Below are 25,979 nucleotides of genomic sequence, written 5' to 3'. Positions count from 1 at the left end.
CGAAAACGACAGCAACATATATCTATCACATATATCAGTCTACCAAGAGAAACTCTCTTCCACATAATCAACACTAGAATGAGCCTGTTTCTTCCGACAAACACGACGAACGTCATCGCTCAAACCGCCATTGCCGCAGACAAGAACTCCCATAGCACCAATCTGATTCTCGACCTCCATACTGACCAATGTATCAATATTAGGACGACCAGGGAACATCTGCACAGTTGCAGAGGGGCTTTGGATCTCCTTTGTGTTGCGCGGCCGCGTAACAAATAGCATGATGCGTAGGACTTCACGGCGGCGATCCATCGCCAAGATACTTGTCATCCAGGGCCGGATCCACTCCAGGTGTTCGGGGGACTGGATGATCCAGACGAGTGTGACGCGGCGGGCGGCGACGGTTCCGTCCGCGAACCCGGCGACCAGGTGGCGGACGAAGGGGACGTGGTGGGTGATACCGACTCCGCCGGCGAAGAGCATCACGGTGCCGTATGAGTCCATGGTGTGGATGTTACCGTATGGGCCCTCGGCGAAGGCGCGGAGGGTAATTTGTGAGCTCATGGAGTTCGAGGCGCGCTGGTAGAGCTTGTCGGTCATTCCTGTGCGGCGACGAACGAGTAGAGAGATTGTCTCTTTTTTAGGCGCGCTGAGGAGGTCTTTGCTTGTGAGTGGGAGGGACTTCTCGTCGGAATTGGTGTCTTGGGTTTCGCTCCAGCCAACGGAGAACGGGTGCGAGGTCCACAAGCCCACTGCTGGGATGTAGAGGTAGATGTGCTGGCCTGGACGGAAGGTCCAGGGACGGGCCATGCGCAGGGTAATGCGCATTGCGTCACCGGGCATGGCCTCGATGGTTGCGGTTGTGGATTCACGGCCGCAGTTGCGGTATACAATGATGAGGAAGCGGGTGCCTCGCTCGAGGGCCCAGAGGATGATGGAGGCAAGCAGATAGGTTTGCGCTACCAGACCGTTGAGATGAACCCAGAGGAAACCCATGGAAACGGCTGCAATGGCAATGTGCAGGTGGAGGAATGTCTCGTAGAATGCATGGCGGATAGGCGAGGGTGAGTGCAGCAAGAGCGCAATGAATGCACAGCCGGCAATCAAGCCGGTCAGCAGGAAGCTGCTTCCACTCAGAGCCATTCCGACAACCTTCCAGCCTTTTTCTTGGGCTTTGGGGATAGCCCAGGCAAAGATGTGTGCAAGACTCTCCAGCACCACGATGCGGCCAAGCCATCGGTGGAGCAGATTCCAAGTATCAAAAGGCACATGGAGCATAGCAATTAGAGGGTTGCTTCGGCCTGCCATCAAGACCAATGGGATCAAGTTGACGGTTGCCATAGTTCCGGTGCGGTTACGAATAACACCAGCAATTGAGTCTGGCTCGGACCCATAAGGAGATGTCACACAGCAGAGCGTGACATTCATGGCGACAACACCCGTGATAAGGAAAGCATGAAAGCGGCTAGGCAAAGTACCCATGTTAATAGCCGATGAGAGCTGGAGTTCTTGATTGTGTCGGCTGCGGAACAACGCGGCGTAGATGATATGTTCCTTGATCCAGGCAAAAGTATTGTGCGTAGAGACGAAGTACCGTTGGCGGTCATCGCTGAAACTTGCCAGGCGTCGAAGATGGCGAGAGAAGCGGAAGACGAGCTGCCAGATGTAATACAAGGCAGCAGCACAGCCAAGGGCGAGAATTGTATAGCGTGCCAGATCATCGTTGACGGCTTCGTAGTAAACAGAGTAACCACCACCTCGTTTTCCGATGTGTTCAATATCCGTTGCCCTGGCCAGTCCGGCGAGGGACATCGCCAGCAGAAAGGAGTGCATGATGACCCACTAAAGATGCTGCACGTCGAGTGCTTAGGATTGAACTTGGTGTATTGTTTAGCGAGGCCAGCTCGCTGGAAAAGACTGTGTTGAAAAGGAGATCGTTGATATCTGGACCGATGCCACAGAAGGCTCGGGAGATATTGTCGAGGAGTAAAACAGCAAACGAAACAACCCCAGATTAGCTTGGTCAAACGACTGAAGCAAGGATTGAAGGAATTCCGTTTAGGGTTTTCTGTTGGGTGGCTGGTGTCAAGTAAAGGACCTGCCTAGATCTAATGTATAGAAATCAGAGGGAAAGCATGAAATAAAAGCCGTTTGTCGATATTTATCAGTCCAATGGGGCGCAGCGAGAAGCAAAAATGTTCACAAAACAGCGGGCGATGTTTGTTAAAGGCTGTTGTCGGCGGGCAACGAAAGGAATGCTCTAGCAAGTGATCCAGTCACTGCAAAAAAAAAAAAATGCTAAAGATGGAAATTTGCCCACGGCGACACAATGAAGACTGTCTCAAAAACAAAGATGAAAGAAAATGAGACAATGTTGATTGTGTTATAAATCAAAGAACAGTCAACAATGAAAAATCGAAAATAGAAGAAAGGACTGTTTCTCCTTGTGTCCAGTCCAGTGGATGGAGTATGAGACAGGGGGCCGGACCAATATGTAGAATTCCAGCAAGGCTCTCCACCTCCAGCACGGCCCGTATCATGTGGAATTCGGTCATTTCGATTTTGATTTCCGAGACTTTTCTCTTCTTCGAAAGAGGGGCTTAGCGCTGGGACCACAGATCGGTGCAAGGGAGTTTTCATGTGCGTATGGAGTATGAGAGCAGACGATCCCGCAGATCCATTGTAGCGAATCAGGGGCTGCTATTCACAGATAGCCTCAGCACATATTGGCAGAATCTGGACCTGGAACATGCGACAGGTCGAGTCCGAGTTATCCTAAAGTGGCGGGAATACCGATCAAGGACTGTGAGTGGTCAGCACTGAAACAGTGAAACAGCCAGTGGACAGGAAGAGTTTGACAAGGATCAACAAACGCCACACAGTCCCCGACATAGATCCGCATCAAATGCTTGGCCTACGACTGGTTGTTTGAGAAAAGGGCCTTTGCTTCATCGATGAGCCAATCTGCAGTTGGGAGTGGGGAAAATGAGGGTTTGTGGAGTCACGTTTTCATATTCGACGGGGGTTCTTAGCGCCTATGTCAGCTTATCACACACCAAAGCGAACGGAGTAACCCACTTTAGGGGTTGTGAAACAGTCCGGTCATAGGCTATTGCTCCAGTCATCACTGTAAAAGCTCAACTCCGTCTTCAGGGGTTGTTTACTTGGCGCGGATTTCATTTATATCAGACCTTAATCTCCTCTCACGGAGAATTCCCTTCCGAAAGTCCTTGGCCCTCTGGACTTGAAATGATTATTCTTGCCATTGGTCCTAGATTCCGTAGTGGCACACTGAAACGAGAAAATATGTATAATCCGATTTCTTAAACCTTGATCGCATGCCAGTCTATCTTCTATATCATTCAAGGCCATCGGTGTTGTCGTCGGAGTTTCGTCGGTGTGCCATTGCACTTTATCTGTCCCAGATAAAGTGCACATATAACCTTACTTCCAAGTTGTCTCGAGGCAAATGTCCAATCTGAGGTCTTTCCATTGGTACTGTGAGCTCCAAAGGCTAATCCAAAGTTGAAAAACAAAAAACCGTAGAGGTTTTGAACACAGTAAAAACACCAATCCAAGGCCATGGGTATCAAAACAAAAATCCTAAAACACCGAATTCCCAAAAAAAAGCGGACCCATATCCACCGTTCCGTCCAAAAAAATGAAATAAACCAAGATCTAACAGTCAAGATCAACCATGTACGGACCTCGGGAGATCCGTTTGCATGTAAAATGGGATAAACACCCAAGAACCATAATTGAGGAGATCCTGGGGGTATATCCGACATTCCGCCGGCGCAGGCAAACTGTTACAGTCTCAACTCAACTAGAGCCAATCCGGAGCCCCGCTCAGAAAAAGCTGAGCTCGTCGTCACTGTCATCATCCTGGTAACAAGGAATGACTCTTTGTCGAGGAGTTGGCTCAACAATACGACGCATGGTTGAGACTGAAGGGCGCGTAGACCTTCGCCTCTCTACCGTGCGATGAACCTGCTTCGCAGCACGCTCCAAGGTGGGCCGGACGGTAGGCTGACACGGGCTGCTTTCTCTGTGATTAATGATCACGACTTCAACCTTCCGTGCCTGTTGTGTTGCGGGGGTCATCCGTCTGGTCAGATTAGTGCTGCGCTCTAGCAGGATGTCTCGGCGAGTGACTGGTTCCACAGTAGAATTGTATCTAGTGGGGGTAGTAGAGCGTGTTTGCGGACTGTTTGCACCCCTGTCAACTACAATCACCGGGGTGGGCCGTTGTCGTTTTCTAGGCCGTATGGATGAGGCCTCGGCGTCCTCGAAAGTTCGCTTGGTCGCCATCGGCGGGGGAGATGAGGTCAGACTTGAAACAGAGTGCTGGAAGCGGTCAGATCCACGGGAGCTGCTGTCTGTGTCTGTAGAGGAAGCCTTGCAGGGCACTGGGCTTGATAGCATGCGCATGGGTCTTTGGGCCTTCTGCACTAGGATGGGTTTTCCCTTGGCCGCGGGCGTAGATGCCACCCACTCGCCTATGCTATCTTCCCAGCGGAACAGGCCTGTAGTTTGAATAGATTCCTCGGGTTCTACTGAAGACTTTTGGGCAGTCTCTTCCTGGCGCTGTCTTCTGACAGCTGCCTCTTGGACGTCGACGGCCCACATGTGATCATCAGGATCCCCTGTGGCTTCTGCAAACTCCATGGCAGCTTCTGCCGCCACTCGTCCAAGAAAGGCAGACAAGGCTGGTGTGTAGGCCAAACGGGCAAGTTGCGAAATCATGTCACGTATTTCGCCGCTAGTATGTTCAGTTTCATCTTCTGCACTTTTTCTGAGGCAGCGAAACGCTTGGTGCACAAACAATGCTAATTCTCTAGCCATGTCTGAATGAGATGCTATAATTTCTGCACATTCATCAACACTGGCTGTTGACGCCATCACATGGTGGTTATTGGCCGATAAAATTTTGTCGTTGCACTGTACAAGGCTGGTGGCTAGCAAGATGCAGCCACGCCGTAACAATTGATGAGGGGTGTTATCAGGGCGCTGCGCGGAGGAATTTGATTCCAGTTCTCGCTGCAGAGCGATATGAAGATAGCTTGTAATATAGCTCGCCTTCGTTCCATCCGCACAATTAGTGTCATCGGATGCACGAGACCGTGAAATGTGCATGCCACAGAGCGCTGCCATGAGGCTTATGACGTGATTGCTCAATGCATCTTCCACCTGTAAGGGGCAAGGCCGCGCAAGATTTGAGATTTCCCACGCTGAGGTGGAGGCAACCCTGGTCGCACGAGCACGAGAAGTCTTTCCCTTTGAGGGGAACTTGGGTGTAGAACTCTGAGCAGCGGTGACAGGGTAGACATCACTGGCCGAGAGAATCACAGCTTCAATCAACCGCGTGGCCGCAGGACAGTCTTCATCCTCTTTCGAGAGGGATATCGTTGCTCGTGTCATCCAGCTAGTCCATAACTTGGTTCCCATCCATTCCGGAGGTAGCACCCCCGCAAGAGAAGCTTTGCAAGTTCATCGAAGATATAAGAGCGATTGACAACGCCGTGATGAGCATATTTTCGTAACAATCGGATCGGATCCGAAGGGTCATGGCCAACCATTGGCCTTAAAGCCTGGGGGTATGGGTAATTTTTGCGTGTGGAAAGCAATGTAGAGAGTAACGAGTCACTTTCTTCGGGCGCAAAAGAACGACATTTCTCAATCAGTGCGCAAGCAATCGAATCTGTTATCCAATGATTCTGTATCAGGGTAGAAACCAAGTAGATACCCTGTGCGCGGACAGCCTCGCGGAGTGGCTTCCAACCTGTCCCATAAGGCGCATAAAATGCTTCCAACTCTGTAAAATATGCATCGCACATATCTTCATCCCCGTTCTCGTCCAACTCATCCTGTGCTTCTTGCTCGTTCGCGATAAATTCAGGCAGACTGCGCGCCACCATGGACAGCAAGGATCGTGCACCACGCCTGCTGCTTTCGGATAAAGGTTTCACTTCTCGCTTGGATATCACAGTGTTGCAAAGAAAATTTTGGAAGACGCGATCAAGGTTGTGTGCTATGTCGGCGAAGCCCGGATCACCAGACTGGTCGAGAAGCTCTTGCCAAGGGCTCTTGTGGAGCGAATATCGATCACGGAAGACTAGTGGCTGTGATTTTTGGATATTGCGGTTGAATTGGCCTTCTGGGGGTTCTGACTGTGCACTCGGGGGCATCTCCCATCTCCTCCCAGTGATGAGTGGTGTCGCGACCTCAATGGCGCCAGGCAGGGTGCATAAAACCTCCGCGCTATGTGTTGATAGTCTATTGCGCCTTTTCCCTCCAGTCTCCTCTGTTTTGGACGAATATTTATGTCTGGGTCGGCGTCGCTCGGGCTTTTTCCCTGGAATCCAAGCTGGGTCGTTTTCATCAGGATCCGCATCCGAGCCTGCGCAGTTGTGCCGGGTTTCTGGTTTGTGGTCGGCTTCCAAAGTGGGCACATCACTGCCCTCTGCGGTTTCTTGTGGTTTAGACTCGGTCGCGATTATCGACTGCGTTTCTTTGTGCTTTGCGATTCGACGGCAGATGGAGGTCAAGGGGCGCAGGACACGGTTTGCCCATTTTGCAGTGGCTTGGATGTCCTCCATTGAGGACAAAAGGGATAATAATATCTGCTAATAGCATGCAACTATCAAGAGAATCAGCACTGTCATAACTTTTCTCTTGGTCATTGGGGTCGCACTGTATCTCGCCGTACTAACAACCCCTTCAATGATGCATGATAGGAACAATGATAGCACTCAATCAGATATTGCCAATAATGCAATAATCCAATGTAAATAAGATATGTCGAGGAATTAAAGGGCGTGTTGAGTGGAAATTGAATGACAACATTGCGCGGCAAACAAAGAAAACAAACATTGACTAATGCGGTAAAGCGGGTCAACACATATTGCCTATTGTGGCGATCATAGTCTCTCTGGTACAATGTATATAGTTAAGTTCTTGAGGGTATTGAATTTCAAATATTTGCATATGAACTTAATGGATTCTACCCAGAAAGAGAAAATGACCCAAGTGGCAGATCCGCATAATGCACCAGATATGAGCCCATATAAGACAACCGAGTCCTTTCCATGCACGGTCCGAGAGACAACCCAACCTGGCAGATGAAACCAAAAATGAAAAAAAAAACATAAGAGAGAGGAGAGAGATCTAAAATACAACAGTTCTTTTCGCTCATCAAGCCTGCCCACCGATCCCCAAAATGACAATGTATATAGATATTAACACATGTAATAACCAAGAAAATAAGAACGGGAACCAATGTCTAAATTGGTTGAAACTGGCTGGCTAGTAAATCATTTATGCCTTGTTAGACTGCTTGGAGCCACGAAGCTTGGGGTTGCTGGTGGCGGCACGCTTCTTCTGCTTAGAGCGCGAAGAGCTGGCGTCGCTACCTTCGATGAACTTCAGGAGCTCATCGATGCTGCGAGAGTCGAGACCGGAGGGGTCGGCAGGGGCGGTGATTTCAGGCGCAGACTGGCCAACCTGGGGCTGAACGCGGGTGCCCATGGAAGACACGCGAGGGTTCAGGGGGTTGCGGCGCAGACGACGAGCCTGGATGTCCTTAGCGTGCTTTGCGATAGAGACAGCATTCTGAGTGAGCTGCTCGAGCCAGTTCTCCGCCTCCTTAGTGTTGCGGTCTTCGGGTCCAAGCTGAGCGAGGAAGATGTTGTATGCCTCACGCATCTTGCCGACGGCAGCCTTGGAGTCCTGGTCCAAAGCGAGAGCCTGAGCGAGCTGGAAAAGAATGGTGGCGGTGTTGATGGAGTCCTTGCCGAACAGGTCCTCACAGATGGAGAGAGAGGCCTCGAACCACTGGCGGGAGTCGTTGTACTGCTTGAGGTGTTGCAGCATCACGGCGGCGTTGTTCATCGTGGTGATAGAGTCGGGGTGGTTAGGACCGTAGATGATCTTCCAAACATCCATGGCGTGCTTAATGTAAACCAGAGCGGTCTTGGTGTTGCCAGAGGCATGCTCGAACAGACTCAGGTTGAGGTAGCTCAGAATAGTGTCGGCTGAATCGACACCCATAGTGCGCTCGGTGACAATGACGGCCTTGCGGGCCAATTCCACGGCAGCCTCCTTCTCATCAGTCTGGTAGTACAGCATGGAAAGCTGGTGGTAGAGCTTGGCGACCTCGGGGTGCAGGATACCGTAGATCTGCTCGTGCAAAGACAGAGACTCGAGGATGAGCTCCTGGCCCAACTGCTTCTGGTTCTGCATGAGAGAGATACGACCGGCCTCCAGGGCCTCCTCTGCCAATGCGCTGCGGGGAGAGGCATCACGAACCAAAGGAACGACATTCAGGATGTCATCAGCAGTGAAAGTGACAGCGGGCTTAGCCGGTGCCGGGGCAGCGCGGGTAGGGGACTTGTTGTCGCCGCCCTTCTTCTTGCCCTTCTTCTTGGGCTCTTCTTGGGTAGAGCCGTTGGTGACAGGAACAACAACCTGCTCCTTGACCTGAGCCTTGGTGAAGGCGAAGTCACGGGCACCGAGCTGGAGACCCAACTTGATGGAGATGTCACGCAGAAGCTGCAAGTGTCTCAGAGAGCTGGACCAGTCCTTCTCGAGGGAGAAGCGGAAGCGGATGGTGACCTGCTTCTCAAGCTCGGCCCGGAGGGACTCGGGGGTGACCTTCTCGAAAGAGAAATCGCCCTCGGGGAAGATTGCACGCAGAGATGCGTCAATCTCCGCCTGAGGAGTAGCGTTGACATCTGAGCCGAGGAGGCAGTTCAGCAAGTGAGAAAGGCAAGGGGCGACGAAAGGAGCGGGAACGTTGTTCAAGTAGCGGTTAGCAACGTGCTTGAAGGCACGAGTGATCATTTCCTGAACCACGAGAATGGACAGGGCCTGCAGGCGAGGTCCCTTCTCAGCTGACTGCTGAGCCAACTTTCCGAGGTAACGGAGGTTGATACCGCGCTTGTGCAACAGCTGGGTCAGCGATTGACCGTCCATGGGGAAGCCAACGTCGCCATCGTGCAAGTCCTTGAGCAGGTCGGGGATGACCTTGGATCGCAGGTGATCACAGGCCTCCCGGACTTCCTGCTCATCCTTTGCCCATTGCTCCTTCTCCTCCTCAGTCTGGGGCACCTGGCCGCTGAAAACATCGGGGTTGAGAGCAAGGTTGAATCCAGAGATGTCAACACGCTCCTGATCCGCCTTCTCTGCCTTCTCCGCGGCCTTCTCCTCCTCGGTCTTATCCTCCTCAGCCTTACCCTCCTCGGCCTTGCCCTCCTCCTTGGCGGCCTCGGCGCTAGCAGCCTTACGACTCTCTACCTCGGCCTTCACGTACTGGCTCATCTTGTGGCGCCAGTAGGACTCGACCAGCTCAAGTCTGAGAACAGACATGCGGTGGGGGTAAACATCGCTACCCTCCTCTTCCTGCCACGCGGCATCCATGGGAGCCACACGGTAGAGATCCAGGACGTACTTCCTGCCGTCAGTACCCAAAAGGCCCTTGGTCTCGACGCTACCTTCCAAATCGTGGCGCTTGTTCTCCTTGTCCCAGACAGGGTGCTGCTTGACACGAAGCGCCTTCGAGAGCTTCTCGAAGACCGGAACAAAGTCGGCGTGGGTGGCCACAACCTCTTTGCCCTCAACACCACCGTAGTCAATCTGGTGCTCACCGGGCTCACGCTGCTTGAAGATACCAGGAACAATGCTCTGGCCAACGATACGCTTACCCAGGTAATCGACCACCACGGTTCCGGGGGTGAACAGTCCATCGATGTCAAGCTGGTTAACAGCCTTGATGCCAAGAACGTCCTTACCCACGGCCACGCGTGCAGCTTCGTCACCACCCTCGGAGGTGAAAGTCCCAACGCCATCGGCACCGAAGGAGTAGAAGATGTTGTTGTAGACAAAGATCTGGGCGTCCCGCGCCTCAGTGGGGTTTAGAGGAGCGACCTCACCCCGGGCAACCAGGACTGCACCGCGAGCGGCGGCCTCATTATAATCAGCGAACAGCTTGGAGGTCAAACGTTCCCGGAACACGCGATCCTGGACGGTCTCGCGGGGCAGCTCGCGGGTAGTCTGGAACTCCTCGTTCCAGTCACGTAGAGTCTCGGCGTTATCAACACCAGAGATCAGGTAGTTCTCCTGCGAACGGGTGATATCGGGCTGGTGGGCATTCAAGCTCGAAGTGCTGGGGGCGATGAGCCATGGGCTGTTGGGAATAGCGTTCTGGAAGGGGAAGGTGGTCAAAAGATCCTTCTCATTGTTGTACTCCTGCAGAGCCTCGAAGGAGGCGTTGAACGAAGGCGAAAGTTGGGAGATGAGAGTGAGCAGGGAGTGGGCGCTTCCCTTCTTGGGGTGTGTTGGCTTCGGGAATGGGTCGAATCTGATGTTCGAGCACTTGTTCACGAAGAACCCAGACACATGAGCAGTGATCTGGAATATTTCACCTTCGTTAGTAGCAACCACAAGGTAAAGCAAGTGGCCCTTCTGGCGGAGGTTGTACGGAACGGGGTTCCATGAAGACAACGAGATGGACTTCACTGTCTTGGGCAGAGGAGCCTGTTCGGTGGGCAGAATAGTCTGCAGCGATGAAACTCCAGTCAGGTCATATTTGGAGAGCGAGTGCTCCTTCTCGGACTCGCTGGCCTTGATAGCGTCTGCCGTAATAGTATCGTGCAGAGACAGGCCAGCGGAGATACCATGAAGGTTATCAACACGGTCACCGGAAGCACCAATTAGCTCCCTGATGCGCACAACATGCATGCGGGCCTCCTTCTCGGTGTAGGGATCTTCGACCAGGACGATCTCGGAGTCGGCCTCGAGGTCGGGGACCTCAGATAGCTCGACGAAGTCGTTGATGCGGTTGCCGTTGAACTCGAGGTGGAAGCAAGTGTATTGGAAGGTACCCGGGAGCTCGACAATAGATTGGCGGACATCCTGGACCTGTTCTTGGCTGGAGACCTAGAGAAACAAATCGGGTCAGATAATTTTTTCCTCGCTGTGGCCTTTCAAAACATCGAACCCACCATCACTTGAATCTTATGCGGCGCATGAGGGAGCTTCACGGAGATCTGGAAAAGACCTGTAGTCAAGTTAGAACACTGCCATGCAGTTCTGCGTCCGGTTGTCCAACATACCACCCGTGTTGTCCTCCTCTGTGCCCTCGGGAGCATTGCCATTGACAATCTCTTGAGAAGCTTGGGGAGCCTCTGTTCCTCCGTTAGCTTGTGTGCCCTGCATCTTGATTTACCTGGAACCCATGCTGTATCCCAATGGACCTTGCCCAGCATTAAGGTTCCAGGGCCAACACACACCTTTCGAGTGCTCCAACTCCCCATTGGTCTGTGCCATTATGTCGAGCCGGTTATTAAAAGAGCTTCGACGAAGTAATAACAGTAAACCCCTATCTCACAACCGTCACGGTGAGAAACAAAAGTTCGGGAAAGTGGAACGGGAAAGAAAAAAAAAAAGTTTGACCTGCGGGGATTCGGCAGGTAGAAATTTTAGTATAGTATACAAAAGAGTAATTGAGCAAGAAACGAAAACCCCGTACCCCAGGTTGAAAAAAAGAGCAAGGATGAATGGATAGGTGAAACTGGGAAACCGGAGAGAAAATTTCTCGGATGCGGCATACCCTCGGAAGTGCTCGGGCGGTGGGTTCGGGGAAGGGGCGGAGAGGGACATTTTTCTCCACGTCTACAATCGGACTATTTATTGAAGAGTGTAATTAGTTGGGATTGTAGGTTGGAAATGATATATCTTAAGGTGATTATAATTTTCATTGTTGATATCAATTTCATAGATCTGGCTTAGTGCCTCAGGTATGTCATTCGGTCAAAGTGCGTTATTGGGTACGTGGCATTTGATTCCATTTGATTTCAATTGGTAATAATTATTATTTCACTGAAAAGGGTTGTTAACTGGTCAATGGATCCATATTAATGGGATGATATGTAAAACTTGAACGGTACTATACAAGCTAATAAGGCTAGCTCTATAACTGAAAAGGAATCATCTAGGCAGAGATGTAACTACAACAAGAGCATTAAATGTGTGCTCCTATTTCTTCAGGGAACTTTCTTTCCAAATGACGTAGACAATAGTCAGCCACGTCTGTGGCCTTGTCATGTCTTTTGGGTAGTCTTTTAGGTCATGTTCTCACATAATTTTTCTGATATGTCCTTTTCTACATATTAACACACCATTCTCGGTTTATAGGTAGAGTGTGGAAAAAAAGCCCCAAAAAAGAAGGATTTAGAACCTTGCCGGTTTGGATATATATATGACAAAAATATAGATCAGGGATAGCAAGTCGCCGGAAAAAATGGCAAAGTCAATGGCTGGGAGAGATATTTAGTTATTCCACCGAATATTTGTCTGCAATAAACATATTTGTAGGAATTACATGCTAGAAAACTTTACAATATCTATGTGCTTTGTCCCCATCAGCTTTGTCGGAGCTAAGGACTGATAGCCACCATAGCAATGCCAAGGTTGAATACATGGATACATGGATTAAGAAAAAGAAAAGATAACCTGCATATCAAAGTGACTTCAGGTTGGCATACAGAGTATTGAAGTGAAGCGACCACAGGATATATAGTTGGGTACTATTGCCTGGCAGTAAAGTACATACATATACCTTTTAACGTGGGAGGCAAATCTACTCTGTACGGGAAATTGTATATAAAACGTAAAATCAATAAGTCTTATACTATAGTGCTTACCCTATAAATGGCTTGTTTATTTACTAGAGCCTATAGATACCTAGTTTTTTTTTTTCATGGATCCACCGTATTCCACACAGACCCTGGGAAAAATCAATAAAAAACAAATATAATGTGGAGAATTGAACCGACAATGTAGAGTCTTCGTACCCCGTATATATATGAATCGAACATGTCCCTGATTCGATCGCCAAGCCTTCCGCATCCCTGGTTCATCGAGGCTGAGGCCAACACCGCAACTTAGCCACAATCTTGTTTTTTTTTTTCTTCTTTGAATTCCAGTCTTTCATTAACTTCTTTTATATCTTTGTATCTTTATTTTCCCTTTCTGATCCAGTCTCTTTCATCCGATTCTTTAGAGTCTCTCTTTCAGCGACGCGTCATTCCCTGGAGGTGTGGCTTTGCGTGACCCACAAGTCTAGAATTCTAGCAGTACACTCCTTAAAAGCTTTGTGTTTTGAATTGATGCAGGTCCTACACCATCTGGGATTCTGATTATCTTTACGAAGATATACATTCCAACTCTTCATTATCCACCTTTTACTGAAGGACTTGGCACGGCGTACAGACGCCAAGAGGCCGAACAACGATGCTATGGAGCCGACTCGCACAGCCTGTGAGGCTCTATGCCCGACAGGGCCTGCCAAGACCTCTCAGAATTAACAACCACGTTGTGATGCACATACCCAAGCGGTTTAATTCAGACCCTAGGGACACCGGTCATATGACCCCAGACCCCACCGATCAGAATGATTCGGATGAGGGCAAGAGCAAGAGCAAGGGTCAGGGCCATAGCGGCGATTCAGACCCAAGTTTCAAATCTACGATTCTCAAGATGCTTGAAACTGCGGCGACCACAGCGGCATCAATTGCCATTCTAGGGTAAGGTTTACCTATATCATCCAAGTTATGCGTTACTGTGGCTAATTTGCTCCCAAGTGCCGCGGGATACGGCTATCACCAGTACTACAAGTGGTTGATATTGGACAAGATGGACAATGCCTTCAACCCAGGTGATCCTGCCCTCGAGATCGCGGGTGTTGTTTCTGGAAAACACAAGTACCGCCACGAGGAGCATTGGGTTGTTCGCAACGAGCAACCCAAAGTTGACGATATTGTAGCTGGGCGACTAAGTGGCCACTACTACCTAATGATCGGTGAAAAGGGAACGGGCAAGACTTCGATGCTCCTAGAGGCCATGCGCAAGATTAATGGTAACAGCTGTGCGTTGTTCGAAGCGCATGCTGATCTCGAAATCTTCCGAATCCGACTGGGCAAAGCTTTGGACTACGAGTTCCACGAGGAGTAAGCTGATACCATCATCGCTATAAGGGCATAACGCTAACAGGAATACCCAGTTATATCGGCAGCCTTTTCAGCATCCGTGGACCAAGAGACACCACGGCTCTCTTGGACATCGAGCGCGCATTCAATAAGCTAGAGAAAGTGGCTCTCACTAGAAGGCGGGATGGTTCGCCTCCTCTCGTACTGATCATCAACAGTACCCATTTAGTCCGAGACGACCACGACGGACAGGATTTGCTTGAGATGATTCAGCAGCGTGCCGAGCAATGGGCAGCTAGTGGTCTCGTCACAACAAGTAAGACTCTGACTGACACCCGCTCCTCTTGTCATAGCTAACTTTGTTGCCTTCAAGTTCTTAACAGCGATGACTATTGGGTATACGAGCGTTTGAAGCGGTATGCAACCCGCATGGAGGTCATTCCCGTGACAGATCTACCCAAGGACAAGGCGATGAATGCCTTGAAGAAATATCGCCAGCAATTCCACAACGAGATACTTCCATCTGCGACCCTCGAGCAAGTCTATGACAAAGTCGGCGGTCGACTATCCTTCTTGAACCGGGTTGCCAAGTCTTCGGATATCATGAAGACCTGCGATGAGATCTGTCTGGCCGAGAAAACATGGTTCCTAAACAAGTGCTGGATCCTCGGAAAGGAGATGGATGATGATGTGATGGATCAGCAGAAGTATGCCGTAAGTACACCCTATGGGATCTATTGGTTCTTTTCCATTCCAGCGACTCCGGCTAATCTAAACCACAATACAGTCTGGTGCCGTAGTTCTGGCGAAAGCGCTGGTAGACCTTGAGAAAGAGATGGAGTCAAACTATCACCAAGAGCAAGGCCACATCTTGCCAGAAATTCCGCTCCATAAAGCGCGCGAGATCATGACCCGCGCTGACTTTATCCAATCTTACGATCACGAAAATATCTTCACAATTGACTCGCGCGCCATGGTGCGTGCCGATTCAGTACCCATGCAGCGTGCCTTCCAAGAAATCTGCGCCATAGAGAACTTCGACAAGCACTTGGACGGTACCGTGGAGCGCATTGGAGACATTGAGAGTCTTGGCCGTACTCGCGAACTCACCATCAAAGATCTCTGGAATAATGGCAAGTATCGTGTCGTTGTACGGGACAACCATGGACGAGAGAGTGGGACAGTTGAATTTGCTGTGGCAGAACGCGAAGATGATGAAAATTAACCTGTATCATATCTAAATCCACGGATGAGAGGTCCCACTGTAATAAAAATGTACATTATCATGTCGAAGACATCAAGTCGATTTCTTGAATTTGGACCTTGGAAAAAGCAATAGTGACATCATCGTATGCTCACCGCTAACCAAACATTCCAACCCGCCTTCTCTTTTCCTCTTCCAAGCTCCAAGTGAAAGCAATTGCCTGTGATTTTTGCTCTAAACTCTGCATTGCAGTCCTATCGTTCTTCAAATTTGGAAGTTTCAAAATGCCGACCAAGACTGGTAGGAAGCGAACTGTGTCGTGGAGCGAGAACACGCGACCCGCGCTTGAGCTTGCGAAGACGGCCACTGCGCAGACCTCTCGATTGGCATGCATCCCGTCTCCAGCCCGCTTTATCCTTATCGTCCTAAGCAGTCTAACTGTGAGCTCTATTTTGTTCACACTCACATCTACCTTTACGGTGGGCGATCTCGGTCCTATCAGCAAACACCTGGAAGAATGGTGGGAAGTGGGGGGCTTGATAGCCTGGAGGGCTTTGGAGGTCGGATTAGCCTGGGTTCTAGGATTTGATGGTAAGTGCTGATCATCATACACATAACCCCTTGCATCCGGACATGAGGTTCCTACAGCTATATAGATGATATATGGAGACTAACCTTGTGGTTGCGACTAGGCCGTGATGTGGCATCGTTCTTATTCTTGACCCACCTGCCAACATACTCTCTCTTGTCATTCTTCTACGGCATCCGCCCGACTTCCGCACTGTTAGCATTTGGAGTCACGATTGTTTCGACAGCGCTTCCATTCGCCCTCCTGCGCCGGCCCTCGTCCGTCCACAATCTTTCGCATACGCCTGCTGATGCAGTTGCCAATCGAAACATTCTACAAGATAAGATTACCACAGTCTTCACGACGCTCCTGGCAACATCGATTTTCAGCGTTGTGCTGTATGCCAGCTATGCGACTTGGCTTCCTACCCAGCTGGTCATTCACTTTGAGGGTCTCCCAGATATCAGCGCGGCGCATGCTGGTCCCGCTGGCTTGCCTATCCTCTTCCTGACATTGATTCCTGCCGGTTGGGCCGCGCGTGACTTCTTGTTTGTCAGTTCCACTGGCTATTCAACCACTCCCGCTGGGTCTGGATGCTGCGCGGGTAGCGAATCTGTGCCTGCGGCCATCTGTCGCAACACTTGGGGCCAATTGTCCCCCAAGATGAGAGTTTTGGTTTCTCGATCCATTGTTCTTGCGCTTGGAGTCCTGCTCAACACGATTGTTCAAGTCGCTGGCACAATCAACGATGTCTCCGTCGAAGGTGCCGCCACTTGGGGAGCAGTCTGGGCATTTGCGACACTGATCGCAGGAGCAACCTTCGGCTGGATCGAAGCCGTTGATGGTGTATGATACTATACGTTATAACGACTGCATGAAGGGATGTGTGCTCTCAGGTTGATTTTCGTCTCAGCTGCACCAGGTGCGTGAGACGTAGATGCGACGATACCCTCATATCCAGTATCTTTCTTATGGCGCGCCTGACTATTATGTCTACGCCAATTTACTTGCACTACTATGTACAACCTCTGCTGATCAGCCATGGGGCTATTGGTATCAATTTCTTTCTTCGTTATCTAAAATTTCTGAATTTTGTTATCCTTTTTCTCTGACTGTCAAGTATACTTTTCCTTCAAATGTTCATGGATTACCCTTTGTCCTCAGTTCAACCTGATATCTTCAATATGCTTTGGAATTGAGATTAATCATATAAGTCTATGTCAATGTTAATCGCTGTATGACATCCAACACCCCGATTAAGTATCTAGTATTTGCTGGGGCAATAATAACCAAACGTGACAGGTATAGAGAAAGAAGACAGACCCCAACGACCAATCCCAAAACAAGAAACATAGAAAGCAAGTAACAAGCACAATCACCAAAACAATCAGTAGTGAGTAGGTGGACCCTGGTACCTGTCCGGTTGATCAACCGAAGTCTCCTCCATTTTATACGAATCAGACTTCCCACTGGGCAACATCCATCCAGGATGCAGGAAATTAAACACAACCACGGAAATAACCATCATAGCCCCATCAAGCGCAATAAAGTACGACTCGTGAGTAATGAGATACCCATCCCATCCCTGCGACAACTCGATCGTACGATAGATACTCCGAATATAGATACAGACGATGGAAAGTATCATGGCAGCGAAGAGGGGGATAACCGAGCCGTTCACCGACTGCAGCAGACGCTTGCGTATAACCCGACGGATGAAATCAATCGCGCAGAAGACGAAAATGGTAATTGAGAAGAGCTGGAATACGATGCCAGCGACCATGACGTGGGTGCCAGGCGCGGTGTCGCCGTCGATCTTGTTGGCTTCTCCGGAGGCCATGCCGCCGCCGATGGCTTGGACGACGAGTGAGATTACGTCGCAGGTGCAGAAGATCCAGAGGTAGAGCTTTGGCTTTATGATGGAGGATTCGGGGCCGAGGAGTTGGATGAAACGACCTAGGAGGATGTAGATGCCTGCTGTGAAGAAAGTCGGAGCTGTGGAATGTTAGTGTTAGATCGGGGCTGGATAGTTGAGGGTAGAAAAGTAGCTTGCCGATGATGAGGGTGCAAATTTGCATTAGGAAGGCATCTCCACTGTATGGACATTTGGCTGACCATGTACGGCCGGCCCAGCCGATTACTTCGACTATTGATGTTGTTAGTTTTGCTGGGAGTTAGGGTTTCAAGTGTAAGCAGGCCTTACCCAAACATCCGATACTGAACACGCTTGCCCACCATTGTCGTTTCCAGGTGAATTGGACTGTGTGGAGGATCATCGAGAGACCAAAGAGTACGCAGTAGGCAATGCCTGCTCCTAGCGATGGGATATATCCATATGAAGTGTCAATGTCTTCGATATAGGCAGGGCAGCCGGTTTGCAGTTGTTTCCTGAATTCTTCCCAGTCGGACATGGCGAAGGGAAATGAGCGACTTCAAGCCACTATAAAGGAGATTGTCGAGGAATGAAAAGCTAGCAGTAAATCCGTAGTAATTTGGATAGATTGGAAGATGGATAGAGAGTCCCCAGATGACTAGAAGATAGATTTATAGGCAACCACCCCGTTTGTCTAAAGTCAAAAAGATACCCAAAAAAGACCAGGAATCAGGCTTCAATATTCACGCGGACAATATGAGTATAAATAAGAGTAAGCATGGCTGAGCACCCACTAGCCCCCACCATCGGGGAAAACCTTTCAACGCCAAAGCCACAGTTTTTAAATGCACATCTACTTCAGTAATCTACCGGGGGTATAAGACCCGCATCGGATGAACCAATCCCGACATTCAAGTGTGTCTCCAATGTCCAGTGTCCAGTTTCCAGCATCTAAACCGGGTTGATAAACGGGCCGACTCCGGTTGGTATAGAAATGGAAAAAGGCATATGGTGAGAATCTACCACACAATCGGGCAGCCAACCGCCACAGTGGGGTGTCCCTGGCCTGTTATATTGCATGATCATTGTACCTTTATACCATATGGAACAATAGATGGATCATGACATCAAAACCAAGTCAAAAAATAAAAAAATACGCCGAGATCTGATAGAGAATCGGTCCGAATTATAATAAGCGGTATACTTGCTCGCAAGGTCATCCCTTTCAGGTTTAGCGTGAACATCGCCAAGTTTACCTCTGCCCTGAAGGAATCCATTTATCTCCGGTAAAAACCGTTGGTAGACCAAACGGGAGCTTTATAAAGGTCCCATGAGTCACGGAATTCGGCAATCAGCCACTAGATGGTTTGAGGAACTTCCGGCTTCCGACATGAATGGATGTAGTCTGTGCTTCAATATGTCTGCGGCTCAGCTGGAAAGGAATACAGTAAGATCGTATTCGGTTGGCAGACCGCTTCAAGATAATAAGAGATAATCGCATTCAAATTATTGAAGTCTAGCCCTGGCCCTGATCCTGGGTTTGGTGTTTTCTCGGGATATCGGATGGGCATAATCTAGGTCCACGGTCTCGGATGGCAGCGGATGTACGTACATATGTGACGGAGAAAAAAATTACGAGGAAAATGCACGAGGATCCACATCCATGGATGCTCCTGCTACTTATTCGACACTGGATCTCGACCTTGTAGGTTATCTTCTCATATTAGCTGAGCGTGCAATACTTGAAATAATAGCCCGTCATACTGCCTTTGAGAAACAAACAGAGGAACAAGAGAATAGAAGCAATAGAAACATTTCTCATACAAAACATACGTATACTTTCAAGGTTATGAATAAGAGAATAAGACATATCCATCCTCGCCTGTCTGGCAACTCAATGGCTAAAAGGTCAATAATAGAATGGCCAAAGGAATCCATACTCCGTATACTCCCAACCCAAGCTGCGAAAGGCAACATAATTGCCGATCTTTACTCTACTACAAAAACAGTGGAGATCCAACAGCTGTATCCCTCATTTAACCCCATAAAAAGCAGTCCATTCACACTCGACACGACCAAATAACAATCCAATCGAGACGGATTCTCAAAGGTCCAGTCAACTACCCAACAAAACAGGGATATCTTTTATCTGTCACAACCAACCGAGGGGATGTGCTGAGTGAGGCTGTCAATGCATATATCACAACTCACCCACACCACCCACGTCACCCATCTGATCAGACACCAAGGCCGAAAATAGTCGGTGGCGCGGCCTAGGCCACGCGATCACAGACAATATATTAGAAAGTGGGGGCGATGTCTGTATAGATAAGCGGGAGTGACAGCCCCGGGGTCCTCGTGGGGTATGTCAGAGATGATATCCATGAACCCCTCGTCTTAGTCAAGTCCATGGAGATTACACTACTGCCTGCATTGCTATATACACATCCCCTCGCCCACATGCAGATTCACACCCGCTTCTCAGATACTCTTCGAACCCTTGCCGCCAACCACGGCACCTAGATTGACATAATACAGGACAAACGTCGCATATACCGGGCAGCTTCCAGCCTTCACACCGTGTCCGCTTACATCATTCTTAGACCGACGCATCCGCTGCGTGGTATGACCTGCTCTGGAGTCAGGGATGGCAGTGCGGCCATGGATGTGACGTGGCTGAGCTCCGGCACACGGGGGATAGAATATCGCCGAATATGAATTCTCCAAAGCGGATGTTCTTGGTCCCGACCCATCACTTTCAGAACTCAGCCATGTTTACTCGTTAGACATCAGTTGATTCGCGTGAATACTTTAGGCCTGGGTGTGTCTGGCTGCAAATGATCAACCCTGCCTGTGAGGGGATGGGTTGATTTGAATACGATGAACCGGCTGCCACATGCTGATGAGTATCGTGTCACTATGGGATTTTTTGTTGGCTGATGGGAGCTGGTTTAAATTGACTGACAAAGCGTGGTTTGTACCAGTTAAGTGGATAAACTTGATGGTGGATCTGGGCAGAAGAAAGAGAAAAGAGGAAACTGCGGTCTATTTCTTGCTAACACTTCATAAATGATTGATCTAGAATGACTGGGATTGCTTTGAATAAATCTATTCCATATTCCAGAACGACTCGGTCGGTTTGTGGAAGCTGTGGAATTGTGGTGTATCATAGATACCCTCAGGATCTAAGAGCGAAGGTTAGCATTGCATGGCAAATTGTAAATAGGATGGAGTCCTCACCATTGTGATGTTCCATAATATACTTCCTCGTGTTGACGATACTCCCCTCAAGCTGAGCATTGAGCTCCTGCTGATAAACACGGACCTTCTCATTTGCCTTGGCAGCACCACGAAGAGCCATCTGGGCGACGTGGTACCGCGAGACACGGTTGACAAGCATCATATCGAACGGCGTGGTAGTGCTACCCTCTTCAATATAGCCACCGACTGTAACACGCCCAAGACGCGGACGTCCAAAGAGCAAGCCTTGCAACTCGGTTGGGTAGCCGTGGTAATTGAAGTGAATAGGCTTATCGGGGGTGAAGAGGGTATCGAATGCCTCAGTGGAGAGGGCATGCGGATGCCCACCCTCGTTCTCAAGAATCATCAAGTCCGTCACGTTGATGACGCAAACACGCAGCTCTGGTATGAGCTTACGCAGAAGCGCTGCTGCTGAAATTACTTCGAACATCAGTTCAACACCAATACCGACCAGCACGACATCGGGGTTCACTCCATCGTCCGTGCTGCAGAACTTCCAGATCGATGCTCCTGCGCGACAGTGGCTCTCAGCCTCTTTGGGAGTCAGGTAGACTGGAGTAGGCTGTTTTGAGCCCACCATAAGGTTGATGTAGTTCTTTGATTTCACACAGTGGTGAAGGGTTGTCAGGAAAGTATTCGCATCCGGTGGCAAGTACACGCGGGCTGCGGTAGGCTTCAGCTTTAGTACAGAGCCGATGAAGGATGGGTTCTGGTGAGAGAAGCCGTTGTGTTCCTGGCGCGTCCAGGTGCTCGATTCGATGTAGTTCATACTACTGACGCCGGAGTGCCAATTTGTTTCCATTGCCTACACAGATTATTTGGTGAGCATTGAATTGATACTAGCAAGGGAAGAAGGAGACTGACCATCTTGATGAACTTGGCATACTGCACCATCATCGTATGAATGATGCCGAGGAAGCTCTCATAGGACGGGAAAATACCAGTGCGGCCGGTCAAGGTATAACCCTGCATAAATCCTTGACACATATGTTCGCTAAGGACTTCAATTACACGGCCGCCACGGGCATTGGCGAACTGGTCCCATTGGAAATTGCGGTTCGTGCCTTCAAACACCGCATCGAGTTTGTTGCTTTCCAGCTCATCCGGTGAGAACAGTCGCACGCTACTCGGGTTGTCCTTGAATATCTGATTGATGAAGGTGCCAATCAGTTTCATGGAGCTTGCGTCAGAGCCTTTCTGCGCGCAGAAGGGCTTCCAATCCGGCAGCTTCGGTGCTGTATAACTGTTGTAGACTTCAATGCGCTGGCCAAGCTTCTTTTTGTCGTCGGTAGGAATCACAGACTTGATCTCGTCAATTACATCACCGTTCGAAGTGAACAGCTCTTCTGGCTTATAGCTAGAGAGCCATTTCTGCAGCAGATCCAGTTCTTCCTTGTCGGTCTTTGCTTTTGGCAATGGCACTTGGTGCGAATGGTACGAGCCCTCGATAAACTTGCCGTGAAGCTGCTTAGGCCCAGACCAGCCCTTGGAAGTGCGCAGAATCAGCATCGGCCACCTCGGCTTCATAATGGGATTCCCAGAACGGGCAGCCTTCTGGATCTTATGAATCTCCTTGATGGCCCAGACCATAGAGAAGTGTAAGTCTGCGTCAATATCACTGATATCCTCCACAAAGCGAACCTGGTACCCGTACCCACTGAACAGAGCCAAAAGCTCTTTGTGGTCCATGCACCCAAAGATAGTGCGCTCGCTGATCTTGAATCCATTCAAATGCAGAATTGGCAAAACTGCACCCGACTCCTGTGGATCAAGATACTTGATTGCATGCCAGGACCTGTCCACTATTAGCGTTGTACGATGAAAATAGGGAATAATCCACGAACGTAGCAGTGGGACCACTTTCAGCCTCTCCGTCTCCCACGATACAAGGCACTATAAGATCGGGGTTATCCATGACAGCGCCAAAGGACACTGCTAGAGCGTATCCCAGTTCTCCACCTTCATGGATAGCACCGGGGGTCTCGGCGTTGATGTGGCTACGCATGACTATTAGCCAAGGAACCAAATAGCAGGGCGAGTCACTGACCTGGGGAAGCCGGCTGTTGTGCTAAAGGTCGAGATCAAATTGTGCAGGCCTTTGCTGTCTCGCGAATACTGAGGATAAAATCTCTCCAGCGAGCCCTCTAGCCATAGTGCGGCTAGTATTGCCGGTGCGCCATGTCCTGGGCCGACTACGTATAACATGTCCAGGTCCATTGTCCGGACCAGGTAATTCAAATGAGAGTAGACCAGAATTAGGCCCGGGCATGTTCCCCAGTGACCTGATGGTATGGCATCAGTTATAATGACCAAGTTGAATACTTCGGGCACGCTACTCACCAAGTAGCCGAGGCTTGATGTGGTTAAATGTGAGTTCCGACTTTAAAAGAGTGTTTTCCTGCAAAAATATCATAGCTAGCAAGTTAGTCGCGCCGTTGTAATATATGTGGCACATTATCGCGCTCACCTGCTGCAATGTAACAAGCCGCTCGGCGGAACTTGAGCAAGGCATCACAGGTCTTTTCATCTAGGTTTTCATGCTCCAATTTCACGCTCAATTGCTCAAGATAGTCTGGTAGGTGCGACGGGAGCGCTTGGGGATTTGGCTCGCTTATGACTTCACCAGGCATGATGAATTTGATATTGTAGTTTCTTCGGATTGACAGGAGCAAAAGAAAATCAAAAGTTTAACGTAGGACAAAAAGGATGGAATGAAGAGAGAGGGGAAATGGAAAGAGATAGCTCTAGAGGTAAATAAATAAATGTCATCAAACAACAAATGTCCGCCTTGTTCCTTGTGTTGGCGACGTCACTGCACATCCTGACATCACCACGATTGTAACCTTGAAATAAGTCAATTCAGCTTTTAAAATCTATTCCAATCTCTAAACATATTCACTTGATTCACTGTAAAAACTTCAAAATGCCCAAATCCATCCTCGCTGTTAACGCGGGTTCGTCTTCCGTCAAAATCACCTTCTATACCTTCGAGAACCCACCAAGACCCATCGCAGATGCGTCGATCTCTGGAATTACTGCACCTCCACCTAAACTCAAGTACCAACAAGGAGACAAAAAGCACAACGAGGAAGTCAAAGAAAAGCTTAGCACTCCCCAAGATGCATTCAAGTACCTCTTGCAGCGCTGTTTCAGCGATCCCGAGCTTTCCGACATCGCCAGCGTCGACGATGTAGAGTACATATGCCACCGAGTCGTCCACGGAGGAGACTACCGTGAAGCAGTCGAAATCAACGAGGAGACACTTGGCCGTTTGAAGGGATTGGAAGATCTTGCACCTCTGTAAGCTCACATATCTTGAGTCTTTACTTCAACTATATATAATGTCATGCTAACCACCCCACCAAAAGCCACAATTTCTCCGCGCTGGAGATAGTCCGCCTGTGCAAGGTAGAACTCCCCAACGTTAGAAGTATCACCTTCTTCGACTCTGCTTTCCACCAAACAATCCCCGAAGCCGTACGCACATACCCAATCAACCAGGAAATCGCCAAGGCGAATGGTCTGCGCAAGTATGGATTCCACGGGATCAGCTACTCGTTCATCACGCGGTCTGTAGCAGAGTTCCTGAATAAACCGATCGAGAAGACAAATCTCATCGTTATGCATGTCGGGAGTGGGGCTTCGATGTGTGCGATCCAGAACGGGAAGTCGATGGATACATCGTGAGTCCCGCGATGCAGTTTATACTACATCTCGATATATCTCGAGCTGGGAATCATGCTAATACGGTGACTAGAATGGGTCTCACTCCTTTGGCAGGATTACCCGGTGCGACACGTAGTGGAAGTATTGATCCATCGTGAGTTGGCACTGGACTTCCCTGACAATGCAGCTATGGCGAACTGATACTTGATAATCTAGATTGGTCTTCCACTATACCAACGAAGCAGGCAAATTAAGCCCAGCCAGCACGACAGAAATGCACATCAGCACGGTATGATGCCTAACGCGAAAACCAATGCCGAAAATAATTACAAGAAAATACTAACCAAATCCAACATCCTCCAGGCGGAGGATATCCTCAATAAACAATCAGGTTGGAAAGCCCTCACAGGAACAACCAACTTCGCCGAGATCGCGGTAGAGAACCCACCAAGCAAAGCACATAAACTTGCCTTCGACATCTTCGTCGACCGCATCCTGGGCTACATCGGTAGCTACTACGTTAAACTGAACGGTGAAGTAGACGGTGTAGTCTTCTCTGGCGGGATTGGTGAGAAGAGCGCCCTACTGAGACGAACATTGATCGATAAATGCCAGTGTCTAGGTTTGGCAATCGATGATGCGGCTAATGACAAGGGGCCTGGGGATGAGGAGACGGTCAAGGACATCACCAAGGGTTCCGGCAAGGGGCCCCGAGTTCTCGTTTGTCAGACCAATGAACAGGTATGTTGTCTCAAATATTGAGGATTATTGACCGTGACCGTAACCTTGACCTCTCGTGGAGGTGTAGGTTTTGGTTATAGGTTGTTATTTTTGTATACTTTGATTTACTGACTCGGATCTCACTTGCAGTTTGAAATGGCATATCATTGTATGAATGTGCATGCTCGTGGTGCTGATTTCTCATGAGCGGTGTCGAGTTTTGTTTACTTTTGTCTTTTGCTATTGGGAGTGACAATAGTACTTTGTACCTTGGCTAATGGAAGAGGTTGGGGAGCTGAGCATAGTTGAGTTACGATAGATAATATTGATGAATGTCTTCAAAGTTTCTCTACATTGTACACCCTGTACATACTCGATGGAAATATTCCAAATAATCTAAATCCAAATCCTAATCCAAATTTCAAAAAAAGGTCACAAGATGTCGCCTCGTCCTTTTGACACTTGCCACTGGGGAAGAGGGTTCTATGTGGCTGGGTTGACAGGTAGTCTCCGACGGGTCAGCTCTCAGCCCTGGATTGCCGGACCCAGCGATTGGGAATTGGGATACTATCCCAGGTACTTGGTCATATTTTGCGCCTCATTCACTGCAATGCATCTATGCAATGCATCATTTATCATTCCTGGTACGTGAGTTCTGCAACAGTAGGTAGGGGGAAAAACAGAGGCCTGAGGACAGTCCCT

At 49.4% G+C, this 25,979-nt stretch overlaps 8 protein-coding genes across 8 annotated transcripts; 3 read left to right on the top strand and 5 right to left on the bottom strand.

Annotated features, from left to right (window-relative positions):
* Nucleotides 1–39: 39 nt before the first annotated feature.
* Nucleotides 40–1,833, bottom strand: N7517_002424 (ferric reductase family protein; the record flags this gene model as incomplete). Its single annotated transcript, XM_056720154.1, has 1 exon — nucleotides 40–1,833. The coding sequence occupies one exon, from the start codon at nucleotides 1,831–1,833 to the stop codon at nucleotides 40–42; it is 1,794 nt and encodes a 597-aa protein (XP_056584289.1).
* A 2,016-nt stretch (nucleotides 1,834–3,849) lies between these two features.
* On the bottom strand, nucleotides 3,850–6,599 carry N7517_002423 (uncharacterized protein; the record flags this gene model as incomplete). The annotated part of the gene is made up of 2 exons (XM_056720153.1): nucleotides 3,850–5,425; nucleotides 5,467–6,599. The coding sequence occupies 2 exons, from the start codon at nucleotides 6,597–6,599 to the stop codon at nucleotides 3,850–3,852; spliced, it is 2,709 nt and encodes a 902-aa protein (XP_056584288.1).
* Nucleotides 6,600–7,317: 718 nt separating this feature from the next.
* On the bottom strand, nucleotides 7,318–11,325 carry N7517_002422 (translation initiation factor 3 subunit CLU1; the record flags this gene model as incomplete). The annotated part of the gene is made up of 4 exons (XM_056720152.1): nucleotides 7,318–10,935; nucleotides 11,001–11,056; nucleotides 11,112–11,183; nucleotides 11,289–11,325. 4 exons carry the CDS (start codon nucleotides 11,323–11,325, stop codon nucleotides 7,318–7,320), a joined length of 3,783 nt encoding a protein of 1,260 aa, XP_056584287.1.
* A 1,965-nt stretch (nucleotides 11,326–13,290) lies between these two features.
* N7517_002421 (ATP-binding protein) lies at nucleotides 13,291–15,210 on the top strand (the record flags this gene model as incomplete). Its single annotated transcript, XM_056720151.1, has 5 exons — nucleotides 13,291–13,583; nucleotides 13,641–14,006; nucleotides 14,060–14,301; nucleotides 14,359–14,699; nucleotides 14,773–15,210. The coding sequence occupies 5 exons, from the start codon at nucleotides 13,291–13,293 to the stop codon at nucleotides 15,208–15,210; spliced, it is 1,680 nt and encodes a 559-aa protein (XP_056584286.1).
* A 263-nt stretch (nucleotides 15,211–15,473) lies between these two features.
* N7517_002420 (uncharacterized protein) lies at nucleotides 15,474–16,609 on the top strand (the record flags this gene model as incomplete). Its single annotated transcript, XM_056720150.1, has 2 exons — nucleotides 15,474–15,780; nucleotides 15,882–16,609. The coding sequence occupies 2 exons, from the start codon at nucleotides 15,474–15,476 to the stop codon at nucleotides 16,607–16,609; spliced, it is 1,035 nt and encodes a 344-aa protein (XP_056584285.1).
* A 535-nt stretch (nucleotides 16,610–17,144) lies between these two features.
* N7517_002419 (RTA1 domain-containing protein) lies at nucleotides 17,145–18,168 on the bottom strand (the record flags this gene model as incomplete). The annotated part of the gene is made up of 3 exons (XM_056720149.1): nucleotides 17,145–17,752; nucleotides 17,811–17,903; nucleotides 17,961–18,168. The coding sequence occupies 3 exons, from the start codon at nucleotides 18,166–18,168 to the stop codon at nucleotides 17,145–17,147; spliced, it is 909 nt and encodes a 302-aa protein (XP_056584284.1).
* A 2,570-nt stretch (nucleotides 18,169–20,738) lies between these two features.
* On the bottom strand, nucleotides 20,739–23,521 carry N7517_002418 (putative phosphoketolase; the record flags this gene model as incomplete). Its single annotated transcript, XM_056720148.1, has 7 exons — nucleotides 20,739–20,815; nucleotides 20,871–21,696; nucleotides 21,756–22,686; nucleotides 22,736–22,888; nucleotides 22,939–23,173; nucleotides 23,232–23,306; nucleotides 23,359–23,521. 7 exons carry the CDS (start codon nucleotides 23,519–23,521, stop codon nucleotides 20,739–20,741), a joined length of 2,460 nt encoding a protein of 819 aa, XP_056584283.1.
* A 293-nt stretch (nucleotides 23,522–23,814) lies between these two features.
* On the top strand, nucleotides 23,815–25,484 carry N7517_002417 (uncharacterized protein; the record flags this gene model as incomplete). Its single annotated transcript, XM_056720147.1, has 6 exons — nucleotides 23,815–24,191; nucleotides 24,260–24,574; nucleotides 24,649–24,711; nucleotides 24,774–24,846; nucleotides 24,921–25,298; nucleotides 25,428–25,484. 6 exons carry the CDS (start codon nucleotides 23,815–23,817, stop codon nucleotides 25,482–25,484), a joined length of 1,263 nt encoding a protein of 420 aa, XP_056584282.1.
* Between the last annotated feature and the right edge of the window lie 495 nt (nucleotides 25,485–25,979).

The sequence above is a fragment of the Penicillium concentricum genome, assembly GCF_028827145.1.
Source record: "Penicillium concentricum strain IBT 3081 chromosome Unknown utg000001l_segment0_segment0, whole genome shotgun sequence".
Taxonomy (NCBI): domain Eukaryota; kingdom Fungi; phylum Ascomycota; class Eurotiomycetes; order Eurotiales; family Aspergillaceae; genus Penicillium; species Penicillium concentricum.
Note: the sequence above shows the minus strand (reverse complement) of the source record. Positions and strands in the feature narration are given on the sequence as shown.